At 53.1% G+C, this 12,009-nt stretch overlaps 1 protein-coding gene across 2 annotated transcripts in view; it reads right to left on the bottom strand.

Moving 5' to 3' along the window:
• Positions 1 to 1,004: 1,004 nt before the first annotated feature.
• Positions 1,005 to 12,009, bottom strand: part of TRIM62 (tripartite motif containing 62) — a 25,560-nt gene continuing 14,555 nt past the window's right edge. For both annotated transcript variants that reach the window (XM_006094204.3, XM_006094205.3), the window contains exons 4-6: positions 11,686 to 11,942; positions 10,803 to 10,918; positions 1,005 to 3,308 (exon numbers count right to left, since the gene is read on the bottom strand). In XM_006094204.3, the coding sequence (XP_006094266.1) occupies positions 2,758 to 3,308; positions 10,803 to 10,918; positions 11,686 to 11,942 (924 nt within the window). In that variant the 3' untranslated portion in view covers positions 1,005 to 2,757. The remainder of the gene's footprint in view (positions 3,309 to 10,802; positions 10,919 to 11,685; positions 11,943 to 12,009) is intronic.

Raw genomic sequence — 12,009 nt, 5'->3', positions numbered from 1 at the left:
CCACTTCGAATCCAGGGGGATCACAGTTCTGGGGGCTGCTTCCTGTCACTGATGCCGTCCTCATGTTGAGATGTCCGGGGAGGTCCAGGAAGAGTCTGGCTCTAGCTTTGGATGGGCCTGGTTTCCAGCTCTGCTGAATATTGGCTGTGGGTGCCCTGGGAAGTCATGTTTCTCCACTCAGACACTGAGATAATGATACCAACTTCACGGGCTTATCTTAAAAACGACCAGGCTGCTGCACTGCACCACTTACAGTGTGCACAGCCTGTGTCCACATGCAGGGCTCTGCCTGACTCCTGGCCAGGCTGCTTCCCCACCAGTCAGAGGTAGAATGCATCTGCTTCTACACAGCAGACCTGGGGGCCTTCCTGGCCTAGGTGGTCCCACACTCCACATAAGGCACAGGCAGGAAATAGACGCCTTAGGGTCAGAGCCAATCCAGAGGTTCAGGAAACTCACCTGGTTCCAGGCACTGGCTCTGGAGTGAGGCAGCTGGAGTGAGGCAGGGCCTCCCTAAGGCATTCCATTTTGCAGCTTATTGATACTTCCTGTGAGATTGGGTTACTACCCCCATTTTCCATGTGAGGAAACTGAGACCCAGAGACATTACATCATCTCTTTAAAGTCACACTGTGATGGAGCCTGTATTCAAGCCCAGGTCTGTGGGATTCCAGAGACCAGGTTCTTGCCACTGTGTCATGAGCTCCGCTCTGCAACCAAGGCTACCGCCACCCTCTTCCCAGGCAGACTGCCACTCTTCCCTGGCTAGTAAGTGTGATGTGAGTAGTGGCTTCAGAACTTGGTTCTAACCCATGCTCCATCACGTACCCATGTGGGACAAGGAACTGTAGGCGATGCCCTCTATTTTAACCTCACTTTTCCACTCCTGTAAAATGGGCATAATCCTAGCTACCCAGTAGAGTGCTTTCTGTATTCTAATGAATGTAGACTGCCTGAGACACAAGACGTAGGCCTTTTTGTTTGTCAAAATGAAAGAAATTGACCACTGGTATCCTGTAACTTTAATTTAGTACAAATTCACCATAACTCACAAAATGGGCAACATTTAAAATAAAAATACTGCTGGGGGTGGCCCAGATTCCGGTAGATGAAGGGGTTGGGTGAGACTGAGGATTCCTCCTGCCCATGGGAGGCCCCAGTGGGCAGCAGTTGTGAGGTGAGAGCCCCCCGAGTTCAGCTAGTCTGGCTCCTTTGGGATGGGTGTGGTCAGAGACTCCAAGTTCAGAATCTAGGCCCAGGCCCAGAAAGAAAAGTCAAGACTGGACACATTTCAGCCTGGTCCTGCGGGCCCATCTGCTGGGCTCCTGCCCCTGGGCAGGGACTCCGCATGGAGCAGGAAACCTGCTGCTTCAAAGCCAAGGTCTGGACGCACACTCGTGGCAAAAACCATGGATGGGCTTATTCAGCATCCATCTTAACGTCCTTCTAATGGGCCTTTTTGTATGGCTGAGGCTAGAAAGAAGACTACATTCCCCAGACTCCCTTGCAGCCAAGGTTTTGGATCTGATTTCTAATTCCCCAAACAGAATCCCTCACGGAGACTTGGATTTGGGAACTGAATTGAGTGGGAGAAGGCAGGCCTCAGGACATCCATTTGCCGGGAAGCGTAGCAGAGGGAGCACAATTCTGCAGTCAGCGGCTTCCGGAGGCAGTGGTTTCCTGCACACGGGAGCAGCGTTCCTGGTCAGGAGAGACACGATGAATCTGGCAGCTGGGAGCTGTTCCTGGAAATTCAGCAAAGTGTCTGCTCCTTCAGCCCCTCCAATGGTTTTGTAAAGCCATCAGGGACCTGGTAATAAATCCTGTCTAGTTAAACGAGCGACAGCAGCTCTTGTTTTCTACGTCAGGATCTTAACAGCAAGCCCGATGAGAGGTCCCAGCCAGCAGGCCGTTCCAGTACTCAGGTCCTGATGAAACAGCTGCTCCCTGCAGCCTGCTCCAAGCCCTCGCCTGTCACAGAGGTCAGGCTGGACCCTTATCCAAGCCTCAGCATCAGGGATGTTTGTCCTGCAGCTGTCTTTAGGCGACTGGGCTCTGCATCTGCCTCGGGGTGTGCCATCACCCTGCCTTTAGACCTGCTGGCAGGAAGGTGGTGGCACCGTGACTGCAACGTGGGCTCAGCTATTGGCTGCCGTCCACAGGCCACAGCACTGTCTTTACCTGCAGAGAAGTTGGAACAGCAAGAACCATAACGCTCTTGGTCCGGAGGAGGAAGGAGAGTGGTTTTGAGGCCACGCTGGGTCCAGCTACTGCCTGTGTCCACTGTGGGCTGGGGTCACGGGTAAAATAGCCCATCACTAGCTTGGTCAGGGACAGTCTTAGGCCTGGGAGCCCAAGAGGGTTCTGAGTGTCTTCCGAGCTGCCAACTGCTGGCAACCACTCTGACATGTCCTGAGGTTAGGGCATGCGGGCAGGAGGGAGGTATAGGGAGACAGCCCCCTGCCCCGGAGAGGATGGGGATGAGGGTTGGGCAGGGGCTGCCCTGAGGAGAAGCCAGGTCACACTCCTGGACCGAAGATGCATCCCCATCAAGGTCAGAGCTTAAGAACATCAATGCTGGGAGGGTTTAGGAATCATGGAGCACAACCTCCATTTTACAGACCAGGAGAGGGAGGCCGAAGGGTAGACCAGCCACCTGAGATCTCAGGCTGGCCGGGCGGGAGTCCAGGCCTCCTGTCTCCTGGGCAGACTCCTGCTGATGGCCAGGGCCCTGGCGCCTTCGTGTCCTTCGCGACATCAGATGCGGACGGTGTTGATCCGCAAGGGCTGCACATTCTTGCCATTGGCGTGGCTCTGCCCGGGGCTGAAGTAGGAGCAGAGCTTGCCCGGGAACTTCTCGCGGAAGGTGTAGAGCCAGGACATGTCGTCCGCGTTGTAGAAGATGAGCAGGCCTTGGTCGTAGTCCAGGAAGACGCCCACCTTGTCCAGCTTGTCTCGGACGTTGAGCCGCGTCCAGGGCTCCGTGCAGGCGCTGTACTGGTTGCCGTCGTGCATGACGATGCAGTAGAAGCCGCGGCTGGGCTGGATCTGGATGCTGCCCTTGCGGCTCGCCGCCTCGTGTGCCAGCCCGATCACCCACTGGGTCTTCTCGGCCACCACCACCTCCCAGTAGTGGACGCCGCCGCTGAAGGCCTCGGAGCCCAGCACCGACACCTCCACGTCAAAGCGCTTGGGCGAGTCTTGCAGCGGTTGTGGGTGCAGGTTGCCATAGGCCACGATGGTGCAGTCGTCGGACAGAATCAGGCGCTGGTGGGCGGTGCCCGGGTCCAGGGTCAGCGCGGCTGGCACTGCAGGGGATGGAGGAGAGAGACATGAGTGGAGAGCAGACTATGGACCCATTCTGTGGTACCTCCCTGAGGGTCAGATTCTGATTGGTCCCCAGGAGGCTGTGATGCTGAATACAAGCCTCCCTGGACCTCAGCTTCCTTTCCTGTAAAATGGGAGGGTAAAGGCTGAGGTCCTCCCAGATGTCACTTGGCTCAGGGGGGCACGAGCTATGCTGCTTGTTCAGGGAAGATGCCTGGGGCCATATAGTGGGCACTCCACAAAAGTTTGTTGAATAAACCAGAATGAGGCCCAGAATTAGAGAATTTCAGAGCTGGAAGGGAGCTTAAAAGATTATCCAAGGGCTGGATAGTCCCGTAGGGGGTGATTTGGAAATTTGTGGGAGGTGTTTGGATTGTCTCAAAGATGGGATTCAGGCATGTTAAATGCCCTGAATGGAACGCACAGGGCAGCCCCAGGCCACCCCACCAATAATTTTCAAATATTCCACCAGGCAATACTTTTTATACAGTTTTAATAAATATTGAGTATTTTGGAATACAACTACCATGCAAACTGAGGAAAGACTAAGTTTGTTTTGTTTAAAACTTCACGGAGGCCCAGCCAGTGTGGCTCAGTGGTTGAGCATCAACCTATGAACCAGATCATGGTTTGATTCCCAGGCAGAGCACATGCCCAGGTTGTGGGCTTGATCCCCAGTGTAGGGCGTGCAGGAGGCAGCTGATCAATGATTCTCTCTCATCATTGATGTTTCTAGCTCTTCCTCTCCCTTCCTCTCTGAAATCAATAAAAATATATACTTTAAAAAAATCTTCACTGAGAATTGTTCACATTTTTGGAAACTAAATCTTTAAGAACAAGGCCACTGACTGATATAAACTACCTGTTCCGGCTGCATTTGAGGCAGAATGGTGTTTTACCTGACTACTTCATTATGTTTTCTAGTGTGGTTGTGAGTGAACATTTACATAGTGACATACACAACATTTTATTACAGATAATTTCCTTCTGCTTTTCTTTTATATTATATACTAGTGGCCCAGTGCACGAAATTCGTGCATGGGTGGGGGGTGGTTCCCTCAGCCCAGCCTGCACCCTCTTCAATCAGGGACCCCTTGAGGGATGTCTGACTGCCGGTTTAGGCCCGATCCCTCTTGCAATCTGGGACCGCTGGCTCCTAACTGCTCACCTGCCTGCGGGCCTGATCACCCCTAACTGCCTCTGCCTTGGCACCCACCACCATGGCTTTGTCCGGAAGGAAGTCAGACATCCAGAAGATGGTCAGTCGACCCAGTCTAATTAGCATATTACCCTTTTATTAGTATAGATTATAGTCAGTGTGTATATACGCATGTAGATGTATATATATTTTATATATTATATATACTTAAAATTATTAAAAGGTCATTCTATCTTTGAGACATTACAAATTATTTGCTATGAGAAGTAGATAATGGGTCTGATAAAGCTGAAAACCACTGATTCTAGGCCCACCCTCCCATTTGACAGATGAGGAAACTGAAACCCAGAGAAGAGACATGACTAGTCTCAGGTGATTCAGCAAAGCCAGGACTAATGTAGGCCATGTGCAATCCAGCCCCAGCCCTCTGTTCCAGTCTACCTCTCAGCAGCTGCTCCGCATCCCACTCAGGCCCAAGGCCTTCACTCAGACTGTGTCCTCCCCCACCTCCTCTCTGCTTGTAATCACCCCCCCCCCCCCACAAAGCTCAATTCCATGGCTGATCCCCTGGGAAACCTTCCTGGTTACCCAGCAGGTGTGCTCACTCTTTCCTCTGAGATTCTCTAACTTTGGGCCCTTTCCCAATATATATATATATATATATATATATATATATATATATATATATAAAATATATTTTATTGATTTTTTACAGAGAGGAAGGGAGAGGGACAGAGAGCCAGAAACATCGATGAGAGAGAAACATCAATCAGCCGCCTCCTGCACACTCCCCACTGGGGATGTGCCCGCAACCAAGGTACATGCCCTTGACCGGAATCGAACCTGGGACCCCTGAGTCTGCAGGCTGACACTCTATCCACTGAGCCAAACCGGTTAGGGCTCCCAATATATCTTGTACCCACATCTTCCAGGGCAAGGACTGTGTCCGATCCAGCTGGCCTCTCCCTGTGTGCCCAGCGCGTGGGGAAGATTTCTGGGAAGGCTCACGCTATGAAGCTGAGCCAGCTTGTGTTATCTTTGGGCAGGCAGCGCAGGCTGGCTCACCTGGCTCTGGGCTGGCCACTGGCTGAGCAGGGCTGGCTCTCAGAGTCTCATGAACGCCTGTCTGTTTACTCTCGCCTCCCTGCGGGAGCTGATGCCCAGCGGGAAGAAGGGGAACCTGGAAGCCAGACGACCATTGCCAGGCCTGAGCAAGGCAGAGGGGAGGGGAGGTGGGGAGAAGGAATCCTGTCACCACTTCCTTGGAGTGAAGGAAGGACTTCATCCGGCTTTCTGGAACTTTCCTTCTCGGTGAAGCAGGGACATGGTTACGCTTGGCTGGAGCACTGCCCCTACGTCAAGCACCTCTGTTGGCTCTGTCCGTGCACAGAAATAACACGCCTGAGACTGTCTCCAACGGACAGCAGCAGACAGCCCTGAACGCTGCTTCTGTTCATACATCCGCTCACAAAGCTGCCCTCTAACCTACCAAGCTCCTTCCAGCGGCTCTGTCAGAAGTGAATGTAGTTTTACATTTTACACTTTTCTTTCCTGTTCTTAGAATTCAGAGAGCTGCATGGGAACAATTAGCCCTGTGACTAGAGGGGCCAATGGAAATACAACTCTCTATCCAGGGACATTGAGGGGGGGGGGGCATGAGAAGGAAGACACTGCATCAGAGTATGAATGTGTTACCCTGTCATCTGACTGGTCACGGTGCAGCCGGTCAGAACCACCAGGTTCCTGCCACTGGAACGGAGGGATTCCCGCAGAGGGGTCAGGAGTAAGAGGTGGAGGGGGTGGAGGACGTGTGTGTGGTGTGGGGAGGGGGAGCTAGGGAAAGAAGAATGTCATCAGGCACGGATGGGCCACTCCTCCTGGCGGTGGAGGCGGGTCCGATGCAGGTGTCAATTGCTGGGTCAGAGCGGGCACAACGCCAAGGTGTGGGCAGCAGCAGTTCCGAGTGCTCGCAGGAAGCTGGGCCTGATAGCTGAGGTGCCTGGATGATTTGAGGGGACCAGCAGCAGGCAGGAATCGTGGCTCAGGGCAGAAGGACCAGGGGGGAGACTAGACAGGCAGGAGGGCTCAGCCCCCGACTCTTAAGCCTAGGTAGCATCGCAGGCCAGTTCCGGTGCCACTGAGAATGGGGAGGCCGCTCTAGGGCTCAGCCCAGTGCACTGTCGCTGTCGGTGGTTCTGAGATTGGGCCGACAGAAGGGAAGGGAAGGAGGTCCTGGGCACAGAAGCCGGGGACTGGATGAGGGCAGGGCACACCACTCATTGGCAGGGGAGGCAGAACTAGGGGGCGGAGCCTGATAACAGGGGCCAGGGCCCAACATCTCAGGGGCAGGGCTAGAGCGGGCCCTGGTGTTCTTATTAGGCAGAAGGCGTGGCCTGAGTCTAAGGAGGCTTTTACACCCCAAAGGGTGAGCTGACCACCTCTAGGGCCTCCCACCTCATCATCAACAGAGGGTCCTCACCCCCCTGAGGCCAGGGCTAGCAGGAGTTAACAGCCTTCAGCTCAGAGAGAGACCAGCACCTTCTCTCCCTTTAAGAAGACAGGCAATCCCTCCGCCCATCCTTTATCCTCAGGAGAGGTGACCAGGCAGGGAAACAAGCCCATTTCCCAGGGGTTTACTATCTTAGAGGTCAGAGCGCCTTCCTAGGTCCCAAAACACTGTTTCAGAAAAACAACAAGCAGGCAGCCTGTCTGGTCTCCAGGTAGATTCCCAGTCCACTTAAGCCTCTCTGAGACCTTGAGGCTAAAATGCATTTGGGAAGGAGCATGCACTGTGGAGGCCTCAGGAAATGTCTCTGGGCCATCGTCACCCCCTCGCTACCGCGGTCCAAGCAGCAGAGAAACCCCGCCGTCCAGCGCCACTGCTTGGCAATGAGTGGCGCGTGCCTCTCTGTTCTCAACGACAGTGGCTTTGGGCCTGCACCGCCCAACAGGACAGGAGATACCGTAAGCTCTTGCCTCTGGCTAGGCCTCCCACCCACTCAGACTCTCAGCTGCACAGCGCTGGCATCTGTAAAGCATTTCACACCTATTAGCCGATGGGAATACCATAGCAGCCCCAGGAACACAAATGACTGTACCCATTTTTCAGAAGAGGAAAGTGAGGCCCTCGAACTTCAGTGGCTTGCTCAAGCTGCTACTTGGGGTGGAAGTAGCATTGGAACATGCGTTAAGGTCTTTTCAAACATGTTCTTTCCTTGATGTGGCCCCAGAAAGCCTGTTCAGTAAGACTGAGGAACCATCTGATGTTCATGATAATAATGACAAGCAGGTATCAAGTACTAAGTGCTGGCTAGTTATCACAAAGAAATGATTTTATTTAATTCTCACACCTACCCAGGGAGGATAAGTTATACTTTCCCGATCGACAGATGAAGAAACAGGCTCAGAGAGGGCAGCGATTTGCCCTGGTCACACAGCTAGGTAGGCAGGGAACATGCTGGAACCCAAAATGACTGGATTCAGATAAGCAGGGGCGGAGAGAACAGGCCAGGAGAGGGAGGTGGTAGGAAAATAAGGGAGCAGTGTCTGGTGTCCTTGGGACAATGGCCACCTGGCCTGGCTGGGGAAGAAGTGGATGCCTGGGAGCTGGGACAATCAGGCCGGGCAGTTATAGGAGGGTTTCCAATGTCAGCTGAGGGGTGGGATGGGGGAGGGGGTGTTAGTAGAGAGTGGAAGTTCCAGAGCAGGGGTGAGGGGATGCGGAGGAGTGACAGGTGCTACATAAAGTTCTCAGATGAGCCAACCGGGAGCTTGAGCTGCCAGGGGGGTGTACAGGAAGCTGCTGGAATCCATGGGCTAGGTCCCTGGGGGTGCCTGCCCCTCCCATCTGGACATAAAGGGCCTTGGTGCTGGCAGAAGAGCCAGAGTGACTTCACAGGCCCTACAGACAAAGGAAGGGCACTGTTCTCTGAACGCCCCAGGGGCCTCTGTCCTTGGCAGGATGTTGGGGCACATGTTCCTCTGCTCCCTCAGCCCCTCTCCCTGCGGGCAGTGGTTCTCGCTGGGGCGCTCTGCCTCGCAGGGGACCTTGGACAGACGGAGGCATTTCTGGTTACCACAACTGGGGGAGGGGCGGGGGGCGGCATCTAATTGTGTAGACATTAGGGGTGCTGCTAAACATCCTACCATGCACAGGACAGCCCCCCTACAACAAGGAATTATCCAGCCCCAGGGTCAACAGTACTGGGGTTGCGAAACCCTGACCCAGGTCACGCAGGGAGTTCCCACAGCCACGTGCTCTCTGGCGAGGGAGTGCAGACGGGAGCACTAGCATCCCTACTTCACCGGGGAAGAAACAGGCTCAAAGGAGGAAGGAGCTTGTCCAAGAATATGTGGCAAGTTCCTTCAGTCAACAAACGTCTGAGTACCTACTTTATGCCAGATACCACTCTAACTGCAGAACTGAGACTGGGACTGGGACTCATTTTTTAAATTCATTCATCAATAGACGTTTACTGTGCTGGCTGCTGGGGATCTGTAGAGGTGAATTAGACCCAGCTCTGGACCCGTTGGAGCTCACAGTCTAGTGAGAGACAGACACACATTCATGGACAAAACAGTGAGGCCAGGAAACCCACGGCTACCTGGAGAAATGCAGGAGGGCTTTCCAGAGGAGGCATTATAAACTAAGATGTGGAGGAGGTGGGAGTTAGCCATCGTAGACGGAGGCTTCCATAGAGGGTTGCAGGCTAGGGAGCAGCATGGGTGAAAGTATGGAGGAGGGAGAATATAGCCCATAGGGCCTTGTCAGGCTGAGATGCCCGGGTTGCCTCTGTGAGCTGTGATAGGGACGCAGCAGGTGGTGGCTGAGGCCATCTGCCTGAGGGGCTTTCCTGGGTCAGTGGCTGGGGAGGGAACAAGACCCTCGGACGTGCTTCTTGCCTCCTTGGCTGGGTCCCCCTCCTGTCCCCGCCTGCCCCAAAGCTCCAAATGTTAGCATGGTCCTCTCTCTCTTCCATCTACCCTCACTTCCTAGGTGATCTCATCCGGGCTCATTCAATACTGCCCACATGCCCAGGATGCGGCCCTGACCTTTCTCCTGGACTGCAGACTCATCATCCCAACTGCCTTCTCCACGTCAGTACTGAGACATCTGATTGGCTTTGCAGACCTCGTGCTCACAAGTCCATCCTTCCAATCACCTCTGCCAAAGTCATTGCAGGCTTCCTTGTCTTCCTTCTCTCACACATGAGATCCAATCCATTAGCAAATCCTATCGGCAATCCCTTCAAAGTATATCCTAAATCCGATCACCCCTCACCACCTCCACTGTCACCTTCCTGCCCCAAATTCTCACATTGGCCTACGGGCCCTCAGGGTCTGGCCTCGGCTCTATCCCTGACCTCCTCACCTCAACTTCCCTTCTCACTCATTCCCTTCCAGCCACACCAGCCCCATTACTGCTCTTCGAACATGCTCTGGCCTCAGGGCCTTTGCTCCTGCTATTCCTGAGCCAGGAACATTCTTTCCTTGGATGAGGCCATGGCTCACTCTCCTTCCCTCAGGTCTTTACTCCCATGCCTCCTTCTCAGTGTGGTCCCCTAACTGGACCCCCTATCTAAAATCTGTTCTACCTCAGCACCCCCGAGCCCCCTTCCTTGTCTTTATCATTATTTAATAAACTATGCATTTTTCCTATTTACCTTTGTTTCTTCCTCTCTCACACCCTAGGATGTGAGATCCACGAGGGCAGGGATTTTTGCCTGTTTTGCTCACTGCTATATCTCTAGCACAGGGGTCCTCAAACTTTTTAAACAGGGGGCCAGTTCACTGTCCCTCAGACCGTTGGAGGGCCGGACTAAAGTTTAAAAAAAAACTATGAACAAATTCCTATGCACACTGCACATATCTTATTTTGAAGTAAAAAAACAAAACGGGAACAAATACAATATTTGTATTTGCATGTGGCCCGCGGGCCGTAGTTTGAGGACCCCTGCTCTAGCACCTAAAATAGTGCCTGGTGTGAGGTAGGTGCTTTATACTATATACTGTACTTACAGAGTGAATGAGTGACCTGCCAGGGCCTCAGTCTCTTCATCTGGAGAATGGGTATACTAACAAAACCTACCTCCTGGGGTTGTATGAGGATTCTTTGAGCTGAGTGATTGTGTAGGTGCCCAGCATAGGCTCTGGAACATAGTAGGTGTTCAGCAAGGCACTCTTTTCATCCCTCGGCCCTGCCCCCTTCCTGTGTTTAGAAAAGGGGGCTGGGCTGGGATGTGCTCAAGAGGCCTCAGTCCATGATAATCCTTGCCTCTTCCTGGACTCTCTTGTCGAGAGGCAGGCAGGGCCTTACCTGGGTGGATGTCCTGGAACAGGGACTTCCAGATGGTGTACTGCAGGGGGCCTGTGTACTTGGAGGTTGGAAAGTCTTCATATGTCAGATTAGTCTCATGGATTTTCCCTTTAAGCCTGGAAGGAGAGCAGGAGAGCAGGTTGCATTGGGGGCTGGATTCCTGTCCCAACACTGGCCACCTTCAGGGTAGCTGACACAGGGTGAGGGCATGTGTGTGAAGGAGCCGGACCCACATTCAAGTGCCTGCTTACACCGCTTCCTACCTCTCTAGCTGTCAGCCTCAGTTTCCTCCTCTTTAAAAAGGGTACTATATGGCATCTGCCTTCTTGGTCGGAAGGATTACGTGGCATAACATATATAAAATGCTCTGCACAGTGCTTGGCTCATGGTCAGCACCAAATACATGATGTTAACTATCAGTATTGATCATCAACAGACCAATAATTAAGTGTTATTATTATTAAAGGTGGCGAGGGACCAGAGAGACCAGGGGTTGAATCCTGGCTATCCCACATACTAATGAGGAGCCTTAGCCACCTGATCCAGCTTCTCTGTGCCTCCGTTTCTACGTGTGTGAAATGGGGATGATAGTGGTAACTACTTTCAAGGAGGCTATTTATTATATATAATATTCATGTTATTATAAATCACATAAATCTGTAATGTAACAAACATAACACAAGTAATACACTATACGTGTCTATGTCAATACATAAAACCTTTATCACAGACTCTGGCATACAACAGATGTCCTATACATTTGATAAAGATTTGAATGAATGAATTCTCTACTAACCACCCCCTCTGTCTCCATTCCTGCCAACTCGCATGGGCTAAGTAGGGTGTACCCATCTCAGGAAGGTCCCTGACAGGTGGCACTTGCCTCTCGGACAGTGAGGCCACCCCGGCCAGGAAGGTGTGTCGGTCGGTTTCGGCCAGCCGCTCCTGCAGGATCTGGGCCCCCTCCTGCACCTTGCGCAGCTGCTGGCTGTAGCGCTGGACTTTCTGCTCAATGTCGGTCAGTGTGCGCGCGGTGTCGGCCTCCAGCTCCTCCAGCATGGCCTTCTGCCGCTCCCGCAGCAGCCGGTGCAGCCGCTCGAAGGCCTCGCCAATAGTGGTCCGCAGGCTTTTGGTGGAAGACTGGGGGGACAGTCATCAGGGGTTAGATTATGGAGAGCAGGTGGGGTGACCCCTGGATGAGAGGAGG

Source organism: Myotis lucifugus, unplaced genomic scaffold (assembly GCF_000147115.1).
Source record: "Myotis lucifugus unplaced genomic scaffold, Myoluc2.0 scaffold_131, whole genome shotgun sequence".
Taxonomy (NCBI): Eukaryota; Metazoa; Chordata; class Mammalia; order Chiroptera; family Vespertilionidae; genus Myotis; species Myotis lucifugus.
The sequence above is the reverse complement of the archived record's forward strand: the minus strand, read 5'-3'. Positions and strand labels throughout refer to the sequence as shown.